At 44.0% G+C, this 18,013-nt stretch overlaps 1 protein-coding gene across 3 annotated transcripts in view; it reads right to left on the bottom strand.

Moving 5' to 3' along the window:
* RECK (reversion inducing cysteine rich protein with kazal motifs) overlaps positions 1-18,013 on the bottom strand; it is a 677,252-nt gene that overhangs the window by 485,381 nt on the left and 173,858 nt on the right. For all 3 annotated transcript variants that reach the window (XM_073678381.1, XM_073678382.1, XM_073678383.1), the window contains exon 5: positions 14,465-14,550. In XM_073678381.1, coding sequence (XP_073534482.1) covers positions 14,465-14,550 — 86 coding nt within the window. The remainder of the gene's footprint in view (positions 1-14,464; positions 14,551-18,013) is intronic.

Genomic DNA, 18,013 nt, shown 5'->3' with positions numbered 1-18,013 from the left:
GGTCTCCAGCTGTCATGCAGAGTGTAGGAAAGACAAAGTGCAACACGAAGGGATGAATGGAAGGAGTCAAGACACTAAGGAAAGAGGGGATGGAGATGGAGACCTCCTAGGCTGATCTGATATCGCCCTGTCTTCCCTACTGTCCATAAATTGGTTTCTCACCAGTCAGGAAACTAAAACCCTGTATTTCACTATAGTTAGGGTAGGGAAGGGGGGAATGAGTGCTAGTCAGTCCCCACTAACAACTAAAGACAACAAGGGGAGACAGACACGGGGGAAGTAACTTAGCTTAAGCCGACTTCAGAGAGACTACAGCCTCTTAGCATCAAAGAGGAAATAAGCAGGATGCAACAGCTCCAAGCCCTCACAAGGGGTCATGTAAATATCACAAGCGGCGCACTATAGCAGACTGAAAGTATTTAAACACCCAGGCCAGTGAGTAAATAGAGCAGGAGGGAGGTAGCCGCTGGGTCCTAGAGTGAGACAGCTTCTAAGAAGGTGTCTGTAATGCCAAACAAAGAGATATCCTGCAACCAACTGCAGGGCGACAGTCTGTCACATCTGACACATTTCTGCTGGTATGTGCTACCCCCATCCTGGTATTTGTGCTCCCCAATCCTGTTCCTCCATCCTGTTATGTGCAGCCCTCATCCCTATCCTGGTATGCATGGCACGCCTCATCCCTATCCTGGTATGCATGGCACCCCTCATCCCCAATCCTGGTATGCATGGCACCCCTCACCCCCAATCCTGGTATGCATGGCACCCCTCACCCCCATTCCTGGTATGCATGGCACCCCTCACCCACAATCCTGTTATGCATGGCACCCTTCATCCCCAATCCTGGAATGCATGGCACCCCTCATCCCCAATCCTGGTACGCATGGCACCCCTCACCCCCAATCCTGGTATGCATGGCACCCCTCACCCCCAATCCTGGTATGCATGGCACCCCTCATCCCCATTTCCGGTGACTACCAGTTGAAGGTCATCAAGAGAATGTAAAGAGTGTGCAAAGCAGTCATCAAAGCAAAAGGTGACTACTTTGAAGAACCTAGAGTATAAGACATTTTCAGTTGTTTCACACTTTTTTGCTAAGTATATAATTCCACATGTGTTAATTCATAGTTTTGATGCCTTCAGTGTGAATGTACAATTTTCATAGTCATGAAAATACTGAAAAATCTTTAAATGAGAAGGTGTGTCCAAACTTTTGGTCTGTACTGTACATGGTACCCCTCATCCCTATCCTGGTATACATGGCCCCTCATCCGAATCCTGGTATACATGGTACCCCGCATCCCTATCCTGGTATGCATGGGACCCAACATCCCAAATCCTGGTATGCATGGCACCTGTCATCCCAAATCCTGGTTTGTATGGCACCCCTCATCCCCAATCCTGGTATGCATGGCACCCCTCATCCTCAATCCTGGTATGCATGGCACTCCTTATCCCCAATCCCAGTTTGCCGGTTTGCATGGCACCCCATCTCTCATCCTGGTATGCATGGCCCCCTCATCCCAATCCTGGTATGTATGGAACCCCTCATCCCCCAATCCTGGTATGCATGGCACCCCATCCCTCATCCTGATATGCATGGTACCCCACATCCCTATCCTGGTATGTATGGTACCCTTCATCCTGGTATGCATGGCACCCCATCCCTCATCCTGGTATGCATGGTACCCAGCATCCCTATTCTGGTATGTATGGTACCCCTCATCCTGGTATACATGGCACCCCTCATCCCAATTCTGGTATGTATGGCCTCCTCATCCCTCAATCCTAGTAAGCATGGCACTCCATCCCTCATCCTGGTATGCATGGTACCCCGCATTCCTATCCTGGTATACGTGGTACCCCTGATCCCTATTCTGGTATGCATGGCACCGCATCCCTCATCCTAGTATGCATGGTACCCCACATCCCTATTCTGGTATGTATGGTACCCCTCATCCTGGTATGCATGGCACCCCTCATCCCAATTCTGGTATGTATGGCCTCCTCATCCCCCAATCCTGATATGCATGGCACCCAACCCCTCGTCCTGGTATGCATGGCTCCCTCATCCCCAATCCTGGTATGTATGGCCCCCTCATCCCTATCCTGATATGCATGGCACTCCTCATCCCTCAATCCTGGTATGCATGGCACCACATAATGGCACCACATATTCATATTCTGGTATGCATGGTACCCCTCATCCTGGTTTGCATAGCACCCCATCCATCATCCTGGTATGCATGGAACTCCTCATCCCCAATGCTGGTATGCATGGCCCCCCTCACCTCCCAATCCTGGTATGCATGCCCCCCCACACCTCCAAATCCTGGTATGCATGGTCCCCTCACCCCCCAATCCTGGTATGCATGGTACCCCTCATCCCCCAATCCTGGTATGCATAGCCCCCTCACCCCCCAATCCTGGTATGCATGGTCCCCTCACCCCTCAATCCTGGTATGCATGGTCCCCTCACTCCTGGTATGTATGATACCCCTCATTCCCCAATCCTGGTATGTGTGGCCCCTCATACCCCAATCCTGGTATGTGTGGCCCCCTCATCCCCCAATTCTGGTATGTGTGGACCCCTCATCCCCCAATCCTGGTATGTGTGGCCCCCTCGTCCCTTTCACGCTGCACACATACAAAAAAAACAAAACACTTATACTCACCTTTCTTCCCTGTGCTCCAGCGCTGCTATGTCCTGTTCTGCCGAAGGCCGGGGGAGAAGTGTGGCGCCGGAGTACGCGTGTGCCCATACCGTGCTGTCCAGCTCCATTTTGCTGAAGACACACTGCAAATGTGTCTTCAGTAAAATGGCGCCGGATAGTGCTATGCGAATGCGCCGACTCAGACGCCTCACTCCTGCCCCGGTCTCCAGCGAAGAGAGGCGCCGCGGCAACGCTCCTACCGGTCAGGTAAGTATGGCGCCGGAGATCCATGCGTTCTTCTGTCTGGAGCCAGACTGCGCAGGAGTGTCGCGCTTGTGCAGTCTATAGAGGCTTCAGATAGAGGGACGCTTGTAGCGTTATATTATAGATAAGTGGAGGAGAGATTAATAATAATAATACATTAATAACAGGTCATTGTGAACAAAAAGTTATCAATTTCCTTTTTGACAGCAAACTAAGTAATTTTTAGTTCCATATACAGTACAGACCAAAAGTTTGGACACACCTTCTCATTTAAAGATTTTTCTGTACCAGCATGGCTACCACAGCATCTTGCAGCGGCATGCTATTCCATCCGGTTTGCGCTTAGTTGGACCATCATTTATTTTTCAACAGGACAATGACCCCAAACACACCTCCAGGCTGTGTAAGGGCTATTTGACCAAGAAGGAGAGTGATGGGGTGCTACGCCAGATGACCTGGCCTCCACAGTCACCAGATCTGAACCCAATCAAGATGGTTTGGGGTGAGCTGGACCGCAGAGTGAAGGCAAAAGGGCCAACAAGTGCTAATCATCTCTGGGAACTCCTTCAAGATTGTTGGAAGACCATTTCCGGTGACTACCTCTTGAAGCTCATCAAGAGAATGCCAAGAGTGTGCAAAGCAGTCATCAAAGCAAAAGGTGGCTACTTTGAAGAACCTAGAATATAAGACATATTTTCAGTTGTTTCACACTTTTTTGTTAAGTATATAATTCCACATGTGTTAATTCATAGTTTTGATGCCTTCAGTGTGAATGTACAATTTTCATAGTCATGAAAATACAGAAAAATCTTTAAATGAGAAGGTGTGTCCAAACTTTTGGTCTGTACTGTATATTAATAAATAATGCCAACATATCTTTTGTATACAGCAATGAATAATTTAAAATAATAAAGTTTTATTATATACGGTAGTACGATATATATGAATATCTAGATGAAAGTTGGAATAAACCAGACAAATTAAACTGGTCACCTCCCACTGTGGGAGATTTTTTATTCAGCTATACATACATATATTTTGTTGGTATATATTGTGTTTCGTATACTTATTACTGTTTTCAACATATAGAATCTATGCTGTTTAGCTATTTTTTTTCAATTCTGTTGCCAGAAACTTCAGTGTCAGGAATTTTATTATAACGTCTATAGCATTAAATAACCACAAAAAGAAAAAGCCTGTCTCCAACTTGAAAACGAAGATGTAACACCTGAACGTCACAAGAAGTAATTAATTAACTGATTTGATTTCCTTGTCAATTTGCTGTTCTTTTGTATTTATACCCTGCTTGTATACCAATGTATGCACCATGATTAAGGCTTTTCTAAGCCGAAACGCATAGCGTTTTTTTTTTACTCTGTTTGCCCATATGGTGTGAATTGGCTCTCTTTGTAAGTGCATTTTTTATAGAAATATCATCCTTCAAATAAATGAAAATTTTAATTACACCACATCGCTGGAGTCTCCTCACTTGCTGGATTTTGGTCTGACGTTGTCTTCTGTAATATCGGGGCAGGGTTTTCATGGTCACCACCACCAGGGAAGTTACAGGACAAAACATCAGCCTTGACATTTTTGACCCCTGGACGAAAAGTGACAAGAAAATTGAACCTAGTAAAAAACAGGGACCATCTGGCTTGCCTAGGGTTGAGACGTTTAGCTGATTGGAGATATGACAGGTTCTTGGTCAGTAATAACAGTAATACGATGGACAGCCCCCTCCAACCAATGTTGCCATTCTTCAAACGCCAATTTGATCACCAAAAGTTTCCTATAACCCACATCATAATTTCTCTCAGCCGAAGACAATTTTTAAGAAAAGAAAGCACATGGATGCCATTTACCAGGGCACAGACCCTGAGACAACACAGCCGCAACACCCACATCCGACACATCAACTTCCACAACAAAGCGTTGGGAAACATCAGGTTGACTGAGTATAGGTGCAGTGGAAAAAAAATTCTTTAAGGAAGAAAAGGCCTGGAGGGAGCCACCCGACCATTTGGAAAAATCAGACCCCTTCCTAGTCATGTCGGTAAGGGGTTTCACGATTACTGAGTGATTTTGGATAAATTTCTGGTAAAAATTAGTAAAGCCCAGAAAACATTGTAGGGCCTTAAGGTTCTCAGGATGGTCCCAATCAAGGACTGCACGGATCTTCTCCGGTCCATCCGAAAACCTAAAGATGACAACAAGTACCCCAAAAACTGCACCTCCTGAACGGCTAAAACACTTTTTTCTAGTTTGGTATATAGTTTGCTATCCATTAATATCTGGAGCACCTGTCTAACATGCCCCCGATGTGTCTCAAAATCAGGGTAGTAAACCAAAATATCGTCCACCACAAACCTCCCCATCAAATGATGGAAAATATCATTTATAAAATGCTGGAACACCGCAGGTGCATTGGTCACACCGAAAGGCATAACCAGAATCTCAAAATGCCCTTCAGGGGTATTGAACACTGTTTTCCATTTATCTCCTTCTCTGATTCTAACCAGATTGTAGGCTCCCCTTATATCCAATTTGGAGAATACCTTAGCTCCCACAACCTGGCTGAACAAATCTGGAATCAGAGGAAGAGGGTATGGATCTTGGATAGTAATCTGATTCAATTCCCGGAAATCTAAACAGGGACGAAAACCGCGATCTTTTTTCTTCACAAAGAAGAACCTGCTACCACAGGCGAAGATGAGGGCCTGATGTGTCCCTTCTCCAGACTTTCCGCAATGAAATCCTTCATGGGATCACTCTTTTCAACAGTCTATAACCTGTATGACCTTATTAATAGTTTAGATAATTCCAATGTGTTCACGGATTCCCTTTAAGCTCATTGTTCTTGGCAGCAGATTATCCTGTGTAAACATCTGCATGTGGAGAGCATTTTTTCATTGTGCACAGAGCGATCATATTACCAGTAGTGTTGAGCGATATCAGGAAATATCGGATCGGATTGGATCGGGCCGATACCCAAAAAGTATCGGATATCGCCGATTCCGATACCGGAAACCAATGCAAGTCAATGGGACACAAATATCGGAATGAAAATAAACCCTTTCTTTCCTTGTAGGTTAATTCTACATGAAGGAAAACAACTAACAATAATGTAGAATGTATTGGGGGAGGTGGTTGCCCAAATCGATGGGAAGAGTGCTCACAGTGAAACATGAAAAGCCGGCAATTCATCAGCGGCATATACCGGTACCCGACAATTTAGAACAGAAAGAATAGAGCTTCACACATAGATTAGATAGATAGAAACATGTCAGTCACATATATAATAAGTACAGTGACAGTGATGGTTACTGTACTTGTCATTTAGTGTTAAAGGATTTATTTTAAAAAATAATAGTGTTTTCATGCACCGTCTCTTTAAAAATGCTGGCCGGCAATTCAGCAGCAGTACCCGACAATTTAGAACAGAAAGATAGAGCATCACACATAGATTAGATAGATAGAAACATGTCAGTCACATATATAATAAGTACAGTGACAGTGTTGGTTACTGTACTTGTCATTTAGTGTTAAAATAAAGGATTTATTAAAAAAAAAGTTGGCGTGGGGTTCCCTGTAAATTTAGTCTCTAGCGGAGGTTAAGCAGACGGCTGTGGCAGATGTTTGAAGCCTGGGAAGGGGGTTATACCCACGGAGCTTCTCAGGCTACTAATATCAGCCCCCAGCTGAATACCTAGCCTTTACTAGCTATTAAAATGGGGAACCCCCCCAAAAAAATAACATGGGGTCCCCCCTATTTTAATAGCTAGCAAAGGCTAGGCAGACAGCTGGGGGCTGATATTAATAGCCCAGGAAGGGTGCCATGAATATTGGCCCCCTCCCAGGCTAGAAACACCAGCCGTCAGCCGCCCCAGAAATAGCGCATCCCTAGGATGCGCCAATTCTGGCACTTAGCCTCGCTCTTCCCACTGCCCTGTAGCGGTGGCAGTGGGGTAATAGGGCTGGGGTTGATGTCAGCTTATAATGCCAGCTGACATCAAGCCCAGGTTAGTAATGGAGAGGCGTCTATAAGACACCCCCATTACTAACCCCATAGTCAAAGTTAAAAACAACACAAACACCCAGAATAAAGTCCTTTAATTGAAATAAACACACAATTCTTTATTGTTCTAAATTAAACCATACTTACCATCACGCACATTCCAGCTGAAGCCAATGTCTCCTGCAATAAAAGAAAAATAATAAACCAACATCATCCTTACCTTTCGATGGTTCCCAGGACAGCATCCAGATGAGCCGACAATGAACTCAGCTCACCTCATGCACGTCACTGACAGCGTGGGAGAATTCTCCTGCGCATGCGGTGAGCGTGAGAGACTCGGCTCATCTGGATGCCGTCACAGCCTGACCCTGAGTAGCGCAAGCATGCCTGCGCTTCTCAGTGACTGCGGGATGACTGGCTGGATGGCAGCTTTCTGCTGCGGTCCAGCCTGTCATCTCGATGTAGCAGAGCTGGAGCTGTCCTGGGAACCATGGAAAGGTAAGGATGATGTTGGTTTATTATTTTTCTTTTATTGCAGGAGATCGTTGGCTTCAGCTGGAATGGGCGTGATGGTAAGTATGGTTTAATTTAGAACAATAAAGAATTGTGTGTTTATTTCAATTAAAGGACTTTATTCTGGGTGTTGTGTTTTTTTTTAAATACTTTACTAGAAATTCATGGCGGTCATGTCTAATATTGGCGTGACCCCATGAATTTCGGGCTTAGGGCCAGCTGATAATACCAAGCTGGCCCTAACCCCTTTATTACCCAGTGAGCCACTGCACCAGGGCCCTGGATGAGTTGGGTACAGCGCCAGAAGATGGCGCTTCTATGAACGCGCCATTTTCCGGTGTCACTGCGGACACTTTGCAATTTGCAGCGGGGGGGGGGGGGCAGAAAGCTTGAGCCTCCCTGCGCTGCAGATTCCAGCCCCCAGCTGCCTAGTTGTACCTGGCTGGACACAAAAATAGGCGAAGCCCCACGTATTTTTTTTTTAAATTATTTCATGAAATTCATGAAATAATTAAGAAAAAAAGGGCTTCCCTATATTGTTGTGTCCAACCAGGTACAAATACGCAGCTGGTGGTTGGGGGCAGCCCGTTCCTGCCTGCTGTACCTGGCTGGACACAAATATAGTGCGAAGCCCCACGTCAATTTTTTTTAATTATTTCAGGAAATTCATGAAATAATTTAAAAAAAAAGGGCTTCCCTATATTGTTGTGTCCGGCCAGGTGCAAATAGGCAGCTGGTGGTTGGGGGCAGCCCGTTCCTGCCTGCTGTACCTGGCTGGACACAAATATAGTGCGAAGCCCCAAGTCAATTTTTTTTAAATTATTTCATGAAATAATTTAAAAAAAAAAGGGCTTCCCTATATTTTTGTGTCCGGCCAGGTACAAATAGGCAGCTGGTGGTTGGGGGCAGCCCGTTCCTGCCTGCTGTACCTGGCTGGACACAAATATAGTGCGAAGCCCCACGTCAATTTTTTTTTAATTATTTCATGAAATAATTAACAAAAAAAGGGCTTCCCTATATTGTTGTGTCCGGCCAGGTACAAATAGGCAGCTGGTGGTTGGGGGCAGCCCGTTCCTGCCTGCTGTACCTGGCTGGACACAAATATAGTGCGAAGCCCCACATCAATTTTTTTTAAATTATTTCATGAAATTCATGAAATAATTAAAAAAAAAGGGCTTCCCTGTATTTGTTGTGTCCGGCCAGGTACAAATAGACAGCTGGTGGTTGGGGGCACCCCGTTCCTGCCTGCTGTACCTGGCTGGACACAAATATAGGGCGAAGCCCCACATCAATTTTTTTTTTAATTATTTCATGAATTTCCTGAAATAATTAAAAAATGGATGCGCCATTTCTGGGGCGGCTGACGGCTGGTGTTTCTAGCCTGGGAGGGGCCAATATTCATGGCACCCTTCCTGGGCTATTAATATCAGCCCCCGGCTGTCTGCCTAGCCTTTGCTAGCCATTAAAATAGGGGGGACCCCACATCATTTTTTTGGGGTCCCCCATTTTAATAGCTAGTAAAGGCTAGGTATTCAGCTGGGGGCTGATATTAGTAGCCTGGGAAGTTCCGTGGGTGTTACCCCCTTCCCAGGCTTCAAACATCTGCCACAGCCGTCTGCTTAACCTCCGCTAGAGACTAAAATTACAGGGAACCCCACACCAATTTTTTTTTTAATAAATCCTTTATTTTAACACTAAATGACAAGTACAGTAACCAACACTGTCACTGTACTTATTATATATGTGACTGACATGTTTCTATCTATCTAATGTATGTGTGATGCTCTATCTTTCTGTTCTAAATTGTCGGGTACAAATGCTGAATTACCGGCCGGCTTTTTTAAAGAGACGGTGCATGAAAACACTATTATTTTTTTAAATAAATCCTTTAACACTAAATGACAAGTACAGTAACCAACACTGTCACTGTACTTATTATATTTGTGACTGACATGTTTCTATCTATCTAATCTATGTGTGAAGCTCTATTCTTTCTGTTCTAAATTGTCGGGTACCGGTATATGCCGCTGATGAATTGCCGGCTTTTCATGTTTCACTGTGAGCACTGTTCCCATCGATTTGGGCAACCACTGTAATGCCACAACCACCATGGCTGTGGCATTAACGTCTTAAAAAAATATTAATTCCTGCTATTCCATTTAATTGTAATGTAAGGGAGATAATGTAATGTCAGCGCTTGAGCAGGAGAATTCTCCCACGCTGGGATGGCATTCTGATGACAGGCTGGATCGCAGCTGAGCGCTGCCATCCAGCTTGTCATCCTTCAGAGACACTGCAGATCGCAGGCATTATGTGAACTTCCGATTCCGGTATTCGATATTGTAAAAGTATCGGAACTCAGTATCGGAACTCCGATACCGCGAATATCGGCCGATACCTGATATTTCAGTATCGGAATGCTCAACACTAATTACCAGTCTAAAATGACAGATCTGCAGTCACTCTATGTGACTGCAGATTTGTAAATCCTTCAATTGCCGTTACTGTGCACTGGAAGGATTCTCTCGTGTCAGAGCCGGAAACAGCGGTTATATGACCGCAAGTATACGATAAGCATGGGATCATAGCTGCACCCCAAAGCCGGACGAAATAACAACACATAAAACAGAACTTGGCATAAAAAGCTGTGGTGTTTATTTAGGGTTACAATTAAGTTAATAAATACTAATTAAAATATTCAATCCATTTCAAATCCAATAACTAATATATTGCATCACATTAAGACCGATATCCATCTAGTGTTAGTTAGGCAACCACCCTCCGACAATACAAAACTTCAGCCATAGGGCCGGGCAGTTGTGACAATGTTTTTCTTTCAGCTCGGTAACAGGCATGCAAGAGGGTTAAGTAGCTGTACTTGAAACCGCCAAAATATCCCCCCTGCCAATGAGCATCTTGTCGTCAGGCAGAAGTAAATCACATGACCAGGGCTGCCATCAGGGTATTACAGCCCTTTCTCCTGTATGGGGCCGATGAACAACAATAAAGAGCGGGAGCCCGGTCCTGGGCCCCACCTTGTGCTTCTGATCACCGGGCCCCGGGTACCGCATGCTGGCATGCCACCGGCGTAGTACATCTCAGGGCAGGGAACTCAGGCATGCAGCTTCAAGGGATTCCCTCTGCCTCTTCTGTTATGCATACTCTCCTGACCCTTGAGAAAGCGTTGTTTTACAATGCGAAACGCACGTCGGCGTTCCACTCTTCCCTCCATTGTCCACCAGCAGTTTCAGCCCCACATGTGTAAGATTCCCCCCCTTTATACCCCATACTCTGATCACAATTGGGATTATTTGCACTTGCTATCCAATTACTGACTCTTTTGGGGCATATTTGGTGGGGTAGTCTGCCTCACTGGCACTTGTCTTTTAAAGCATTACTATTTTGGTGGTGTTGCTGTTTGCTGTGTAGGACTACTGTCTGTTTCTTCTATTATATTCCGTTTACAAATTTCTATATTTTTAATGATCTTTAATACTATTTTGCATATTCATAACCATTGAACTAGGTCTTTTCTCCTATTTACCATGTTTCCCAATCAGAGTTGGTTTTGTAGGTGATTCACGCAGCTCCTATTCTGGAGCCGTGTCTCACTTATTTTTGTCATGCTGCTGACTAATTTTGGATTTCTCTCTTCTGTGTCGCGCTGGAGATAGCGTGTACGCGATGACGTCATCACGTACTCACCGGCAATGAGTGCCAGGATGCCAGTAAGGTAAGTATGGAAAACTTTTTTTTAATAGAATTAATTAAATGGTCTTGGGGTGTGGGGGAGCCCATGATAAACTGGGAGTGGGAGGAGCATATGATGAGCTGGAATTGGGGAGAGCACATGATGAACTGGGAGTGGGGAGAGCACATGATGAACTGGGGATGGGGAGAGCACATGATGAACTGGGTTTAGGGGTGGGAGAGCACATGATGAACTGGAAGTGGGGGGTGGGAAGAACACACGATGAACTGGGAGTGGGGAGAGCACATGATGAACTGGGAGTGGGGAGAGCACATGATGAACTGGGAGTGGGGGGTGGGGAGAGCATATAATGAACTGGGAGAGCATATAAGGAACTGGGATTCGGGGTGGGGAGAGCACATGATGAACTGGGAGTGGGGGTTAGGGAGAGCACATGATGAACTGGGAGTGGGGAGAGCACAAAATGAACTGGGAGTGGGGCGTGGGGAGAGCATATGATGAACCTGGAGTGAGGAGTGCAGATGATGAACTGGGAGTGGGGGTGTGGAGAGCAAATGAATTTGGAGTGGAGGACGGGGAGAGCAAATAATGAATGGAGGGACGGGGGAGCACAAATAATGATGAATTGAGGGTGGGTGTGGGGAGAGCAAATGATAATGAATTGAGAGAGGTGGACAACAGATGATGATGAATTGGGGGTGGGGGAGAGTAAATAATGATGAAGTGGGGTGGTAGAGAGAGAGGAGATGACAAAATTAATTGGGGAAGAGGGGTGCATGTAAATATAATTAATTGGGAGAGGGGTGCATTGAGGATGATGAAGTGTGCCTGGTAATGAATTGTGAAAAAAGGGAAAGAGAAGTAGCTCGCACTGAACAACTTGCGTATATCTTTTTTTCCGACTCCTGAAATTGTCCAAGCAATATGTTGCCTAAAGAAATTGGGTGTTCACATATCCACAAGATCCATGTAATGTAATAAAAAGTTAAAAGATGGCACTTTCCGTTTTTGTGTTTTCGCTTATTGCTCCCCTTCTTCCCAGAGCCATTTCTTTTTTATTTTTCGGTCAATATGGCCATGTAAGGGTTTATTTTTTGTGGGACAAGTTGTACTTTTGAAAAACATCACTGGTTTTACCATATTGTGTACTGGAAAGCAGGAAAAAAATTCCAAGTGCGGCGAATTTGCTTAAAAAATGCAATTCCACAGTTGTTTTTTGTTTTCTTTTTATTAACACGATCACTGAATGCTAAAACTGACCTGTCATTATTATTCTCTAGGTCATTACGATGTTTGTAGACACCATACATGTATAGGTTCTTTTTTATTTAAGTGGTGAAAAAAAATCCAAAATTTGGTTAAAAAAAAAATGGTGCCATTTTCCGAGATCCATGGTGTCTCCATTTTTCAGGGTTCTGGGGCCGGGTTATGGCTTATTTTTTGGGTGCAGAGCTGAAACCATTTTAGGTTAGATCCAATGTTTTGATCGCCTGTTATTGCATTTTATTGCAATATTGCGGCGACCAAAAAAACATAATTCTGGCTTTTAGAATTTTTTTCTCATTACGCCGTTTACCGATCGGATTAATTCTTTTTTTATATTGATAGATCGGGCGATTCTGAAAGCGGCGATACCAAATATGTCTATGTGGGCTTTTTTTTTATTATTATTTAATTTTGAATGGGGCGAAAGGGGGGTTATTTAAACTTTAATATATATACAGTACAGACCAAAAGTTTGGACACACCTTCTCATTTAAAGATTTTTCTGTATTTTCCTGACTATGAAAATTGTACATTCACACTGAAGGCATCAAAACTATGAATTAACACATGTGGAATTATATACTTAACAAAAAAAGTGTGAAACAACTGAAAATATGTCTTATATTCTTGGTACCTCAAAGTAGCCACCTTTTGCTTTGATGACTGCTTTGCACACTCTTGGCATTCTCTTGATGAGCTTCAAGAGGTAGTCACCGGAAATGGTTTTCACTTCACAGGTGTGCCCTGTCAGGTTTAATAAGTGGGATTTCTTGCCTTATAAATGGGGTTGGGATCATCAGTTGTGTTGTGCAGAAGTCAGGTGGATACACAGCTGATAGTCCTACTGAATAGACTGTTAGAATTTGTATTATGGCGAGAAAAAAGCAGCTAAGTAAAGAAAAAAGAGTGGCCATCATTACTTTAAGAAATGAAGGTCAGTCAGTCCGAAAAATTGAGAAAACTTTGAAAGTGTCCCCAAGTGCAGTTGCAAAAACCATCAAGCGCTATAAAGAAACTGGCTCACATGAGGCTCTTCCTGATTGCCCTAGTGCGGTGCCAAATGGGGTAATAGGTTTTGAGGTGGCTGGGGTGGAATAGCAGCACTTTACTGCTATTCACATATAAAGAAGACATCGAGGAATGTGGTTTACGGCGGAGGAGCATTGTGGGAACATTTTTTTAATAAATTGGTTAACGAGGGATAGTGTGGGGGAGAGTTGATTCAAATAAAATATTTTTTTCTGTGTGTTTTCTCTTTTTACTTACTGTTACTTATTGAGTTAGTAATGGGGGTGTCTGATAAACACCTCTTCATTACTAATCCCCGGGACCGATGGACTCTGTGATTTTTGACAAATCACAGTTGTCATCAAACCCAACTACCATTATGTCGATTGCCACCGCACCAGTGCAATCTGGAAGAGCTGAGATGAAGCACCAGAGTTGGGACATCTAATGTGATGTGCCAATTATGGGGTGGCTGTGGGCTGGTATTTTTAGTTTGGGAAGGGCCAATATACATGGAACTTCCCAGCCTGATAATATCAGCCTCCAGCTGTCTGCTTTACCTTGGTTGGTTTTCAAAAATAGGGGAGACCCCACTTCATTATTTTAAATTCATTATTTATTTACTTCCCAGCAGCGACCAGAGGGTCAGAGATGCGTCCAGGTGTCTTCCCCATGCTGTTCCCATTACATTTGAGTGCCGTTTCCATCCATTTCAGCAATTTCCTGCCCCCCTCCAGACCTTCTGCTAGGGTCTGCCAAAACAATATTCGAGTTTCCCATTGACTCCCATTATACTCGTTGCTCGAATCAAGTCCGTCCGAGCGTCTGACCTGCCTGATTTGAGTTACAAATACTCAAGCATTTTAGTGCTCGCTCATCACTATTAATTATACAGGCACTCGAATGAAACTCTATCAGTGGCTTATTGCTGTTCTGCGCAAAAAAAGACTGATAGTATAAACTATGTGCTTTGTTTTTTCAGGACTGAAAACCCTATTGATACAACAGAGAAAAATAACGGTGCTATCTAACCTGTTTGCAGGTTCGTCGGCACTCTGCCGCAATTGCTAGTTCACAGCATCCAAGGCCAACCCAACCATCTGACTTCTTAGAAGCACCTGTTAAGGGGGGGATAGTAAAAATGAATGAATATATAATTTAAGATATGGATTGACAGCAGCTATAGCAAAAAAAATCTTCCTTGTGTGTAAGGCAATGATCTCTTCTTTGTTTGGACCACTCTGTTAACAAGACAAATGGAGTGAGATAAGCAATATATATACAGTTTACAAGTACAGTTAAAAAAAACAAACATTAGGAAACATTTACTAAAAGGGTCTCAAATATAAACAGCGTAGAATGGGCCTCAAAAATAGCAAATTTGGTATTTCATAATAATAATAATAATTTTTATTTCTATAGCGCCAACATCTTAAGCAGCACTTTACATTTTAGAGCGGACTTGTACAGACAATAAAGATATTACGGAACAACACTAAAATCAACAGATATCAAAAGGAGTAAAGGCCCTGCTCGCAAGCTTACAATCTATGAGGAAATAGAGGAGACAAGAAAGGTGAATGGTAAAAAATGCTTGTATTGAATGGTCTGTCCATCAATAAAATACATAGTGGAAATTCATATAATGCTGCATTAACCAGTCACCAGCCTGAATCAGTTCAAGTACAGACAAAGAGGACTAATAAGTGAAAGGAGGGTGTGTGAGCAGATGCTACGAGGTTACTGATTTTGAAGAAAGTTTTATATGGGCAAAATAGGGATGGTTAGATAAGTGAGGTGAGGTGATAGGCCAGTCTAAAGAAATGCGTTTTTTAGGGTATGCTTAAAAATATGGATATTGGGGATTAATTGAATTGCCCAGAGTAATGCATTCCAAAGAATTGGCGCAGCACACTAGAAATCTTGGAGATGGGAGTGGGAGGTTTGGATTATTGAGGATATTAGTCTTAGGTCATTAGCAGAATGGATGGCACGGGTAGGGTGATAGACAGAAAGAGATAAGGGAAGAGATGTAGGGTGGTGCAGAACTGTGGAGAGCTTTGTGGCTGAGTGTGATAAGTTTGTATTGAACTCTGTAGTGGATGGGCAACCAGTGCAATGACTGGCACAGGGTAGATGCATCAGTGCAGCGGTTGGAGAGGAATATGAGCAGCGGTTGGAGAGGAATATGATCCTGGCTGCTGCATTCAGGACGGATTTGAGAGGGGAGACTTTAGTAAGAGGTAGACCAATCAGTAGAGTTGCAATAGTCCAGACGAGAATGAATAAGAGCTACACTAGGAGTTTTTGCAGAGTCAAAGGTAAGAAAAGGTCAAATTCCAGAGATATTTTTGAGGTGTAGGTGACATGATTGAGTGATTGGATGTAGGGGGTGAATGAAAAATCTGAATCAAGAATGACTCACCTGGATGTTTCTGGGGAGTAATGGTAGAACCACACACGGAAATGGCAATATTGGGCATAGGTAGGTTAGTGGGAGGGAGGAAACACAAAGAGTTCAGTTTTTGACAGATTCGGTTTTAGACAGAGTAAAGACTTAACATTAGAGACAGCGAAAGACAATCACTGGTATTTTGTAGTAATGCAGGCATGAGGTCAGGTCAGGTCAGGTCGTGTGTATATAACGAAAAGAGGAAGGGGGCCTAGGACTGAGCCCTGAGGAACCCCGATAGTAAGGGGAAGAGGAGCCAGCAAAAGACACAGTGAAGGAGGGGTCAGAGTGGTATAATGAGAACCAGGAGAGAAAGATATCATTGAGACCAATAGAGAGAGCATAGTGAGCAGGAGCTGATGATCCACAGTGTCAAATGCTGGAGAGAGATCCAGGAGAATCGGAAGGGAGCAGTGACCTTTAGATTTAGCTGTTGGTAGATCATTAGAGACTTTAGTGAGGGCAGTTTCAGTAGAGTGTAAAGAGTGGGCAGTTTCAGTAGAGTGTAAAGAACAGGTACCAGATTGTAAAGGGTCAAGAAAAGTTATCTGAGAGATAGTGGATCAAACAGGAGTGGACCAAGTGTTCCAGGAAATTAGAAACAAAGGGAAGATTAGAGTCAGGTCTGTAGTTAGGAGCACAGTTCTGGTCGAGGGTGTTTTTTTAAGTAATGTGTGCATGCTGGTGTATTTAAATGAGGAGGGAAAGATGCCAGATAAAAGAGAGAGATTAAATATTTTAGTTAGGTGCGTGGTGACAGCCGGGGAAAGGGACTGGAGGAGATGTGAGGAAAAAGGGCACTGCAACAGCCTCTGACAGACCTCACAAAAAAGAAGCTGCCACAAACAGTCGACGGCTGACTTTGAGTTGTCCTTCACAGCGCACAAAGCTGCCCCTGCCAGTTCTCCAGTTCTAAAAGCGCCAGACTTCACTCAGTGGTTTGTAGTCCAGACTGGCGCCAGTGCGGGATGGTGGAAGAGCATATGGTGATGTTCCTCAATGGAAAGCGCTTGTCCTGAGAATCTGGCATATGCCAAATGTGGAGAAGAAATGTCTCACCATAGTGTTGGCCCTGTGGAAGCTGCAGCCCCACTTGTACAGATGCAACTCCACTATAGTGATCAACCACAACCCTCTCAGCTGGCTGCACCAGTGAAAATGTTAAATCACTTCGGTGAAGCTTGGCTCTATAGCAGTATGATTTTACCATTCAGCACAAGAAGTATAGCGAGCATGACAATGTTGATGGGCTGTCCGGCCAGGGTGATGCAGCGGAGATGATCGGTAGACTAATCTCTTAGACCAGCTACTGAATGGGGACGTGTCATCCTCATTTCAAGCATAGGAGCATGGCTTCACTATGAAATGTGAATGAGTGCCACGGAAAGAAAAGCTGACAATCTCTTCCTCCCAGTTATTCTACGCCACCCCCATTCCGCTGTGATGCAACCACCTCCTGTGAAAAGGTCAGTACGAATATTAAACAAGAGGTCTGTGTGACAACCTTTTTCTGTCCCTTTCTAATTATGTTCTTCTTGACTTCAAAACATCCACACGGATCTATGTTCCAGACTTTGCGGAGCCACATACCAGATAGGACCATTGGGATATAGTGACAGGTGTAGGTTCTATAAACAAGTGCTTCTCATAGTAACATAGGTTGAATAAAGACCTAGGTCCATTCTGTCCAACCTTTCTCCCCCAATTGTACTCACTACACTAACATACTAACTTACTGGGACTAGGTCTCACAAATGTATTATTATCATTTGAATATCATCAAAAAGTTAATTTAATATATATTTTGAGATATATACATATTGTGACAGTGTCACTGGTTTTATATGTGAGGGGAGGTATGTGTCACTCAGGATGCTCTCCTGTGTGAACTAATACCTACTTTATTTCTGCCAGCAGGTTATATGCTGGTGGGTTTACTCTGTTAAAGGGTGTGCGGTTTTATGGGAATGGCAAAGAGGGCGGGACGCCATTCCCCCTACCTCCCCTCAGGGTGTGGCTGAGCAATGTGTAAATGCTCAGTCCCTTTTTTTTTCTCTGGAGTGTGGTCTGGAGAGTGAAGTCTCCAGACAGTGTTGTGGAAGCTGCAGAGCTTTTTACAAGAACTTTGC

Source organism: Phyllobates terribilis, unplaced genomic scaffold, assembly GCF_046119375.1.
Source record: "Phyllobates terribilis strain yellow unplaced genomic scaffold, ASM4611937v1 Scaffold_4__5_contigs__length_816908805, whole genome shotgun sequence".
NCBI classification, from domain to species: domain Eukaryota; kingdom Metazoa; phylum Chordata; class Amphibia; order Anura; family Dendrobatidae; genus Phyllobates; species Phyllobates terribilis.
This window is presented reverse-complemented; position numbering and strand designations above follow the sequence as displayed.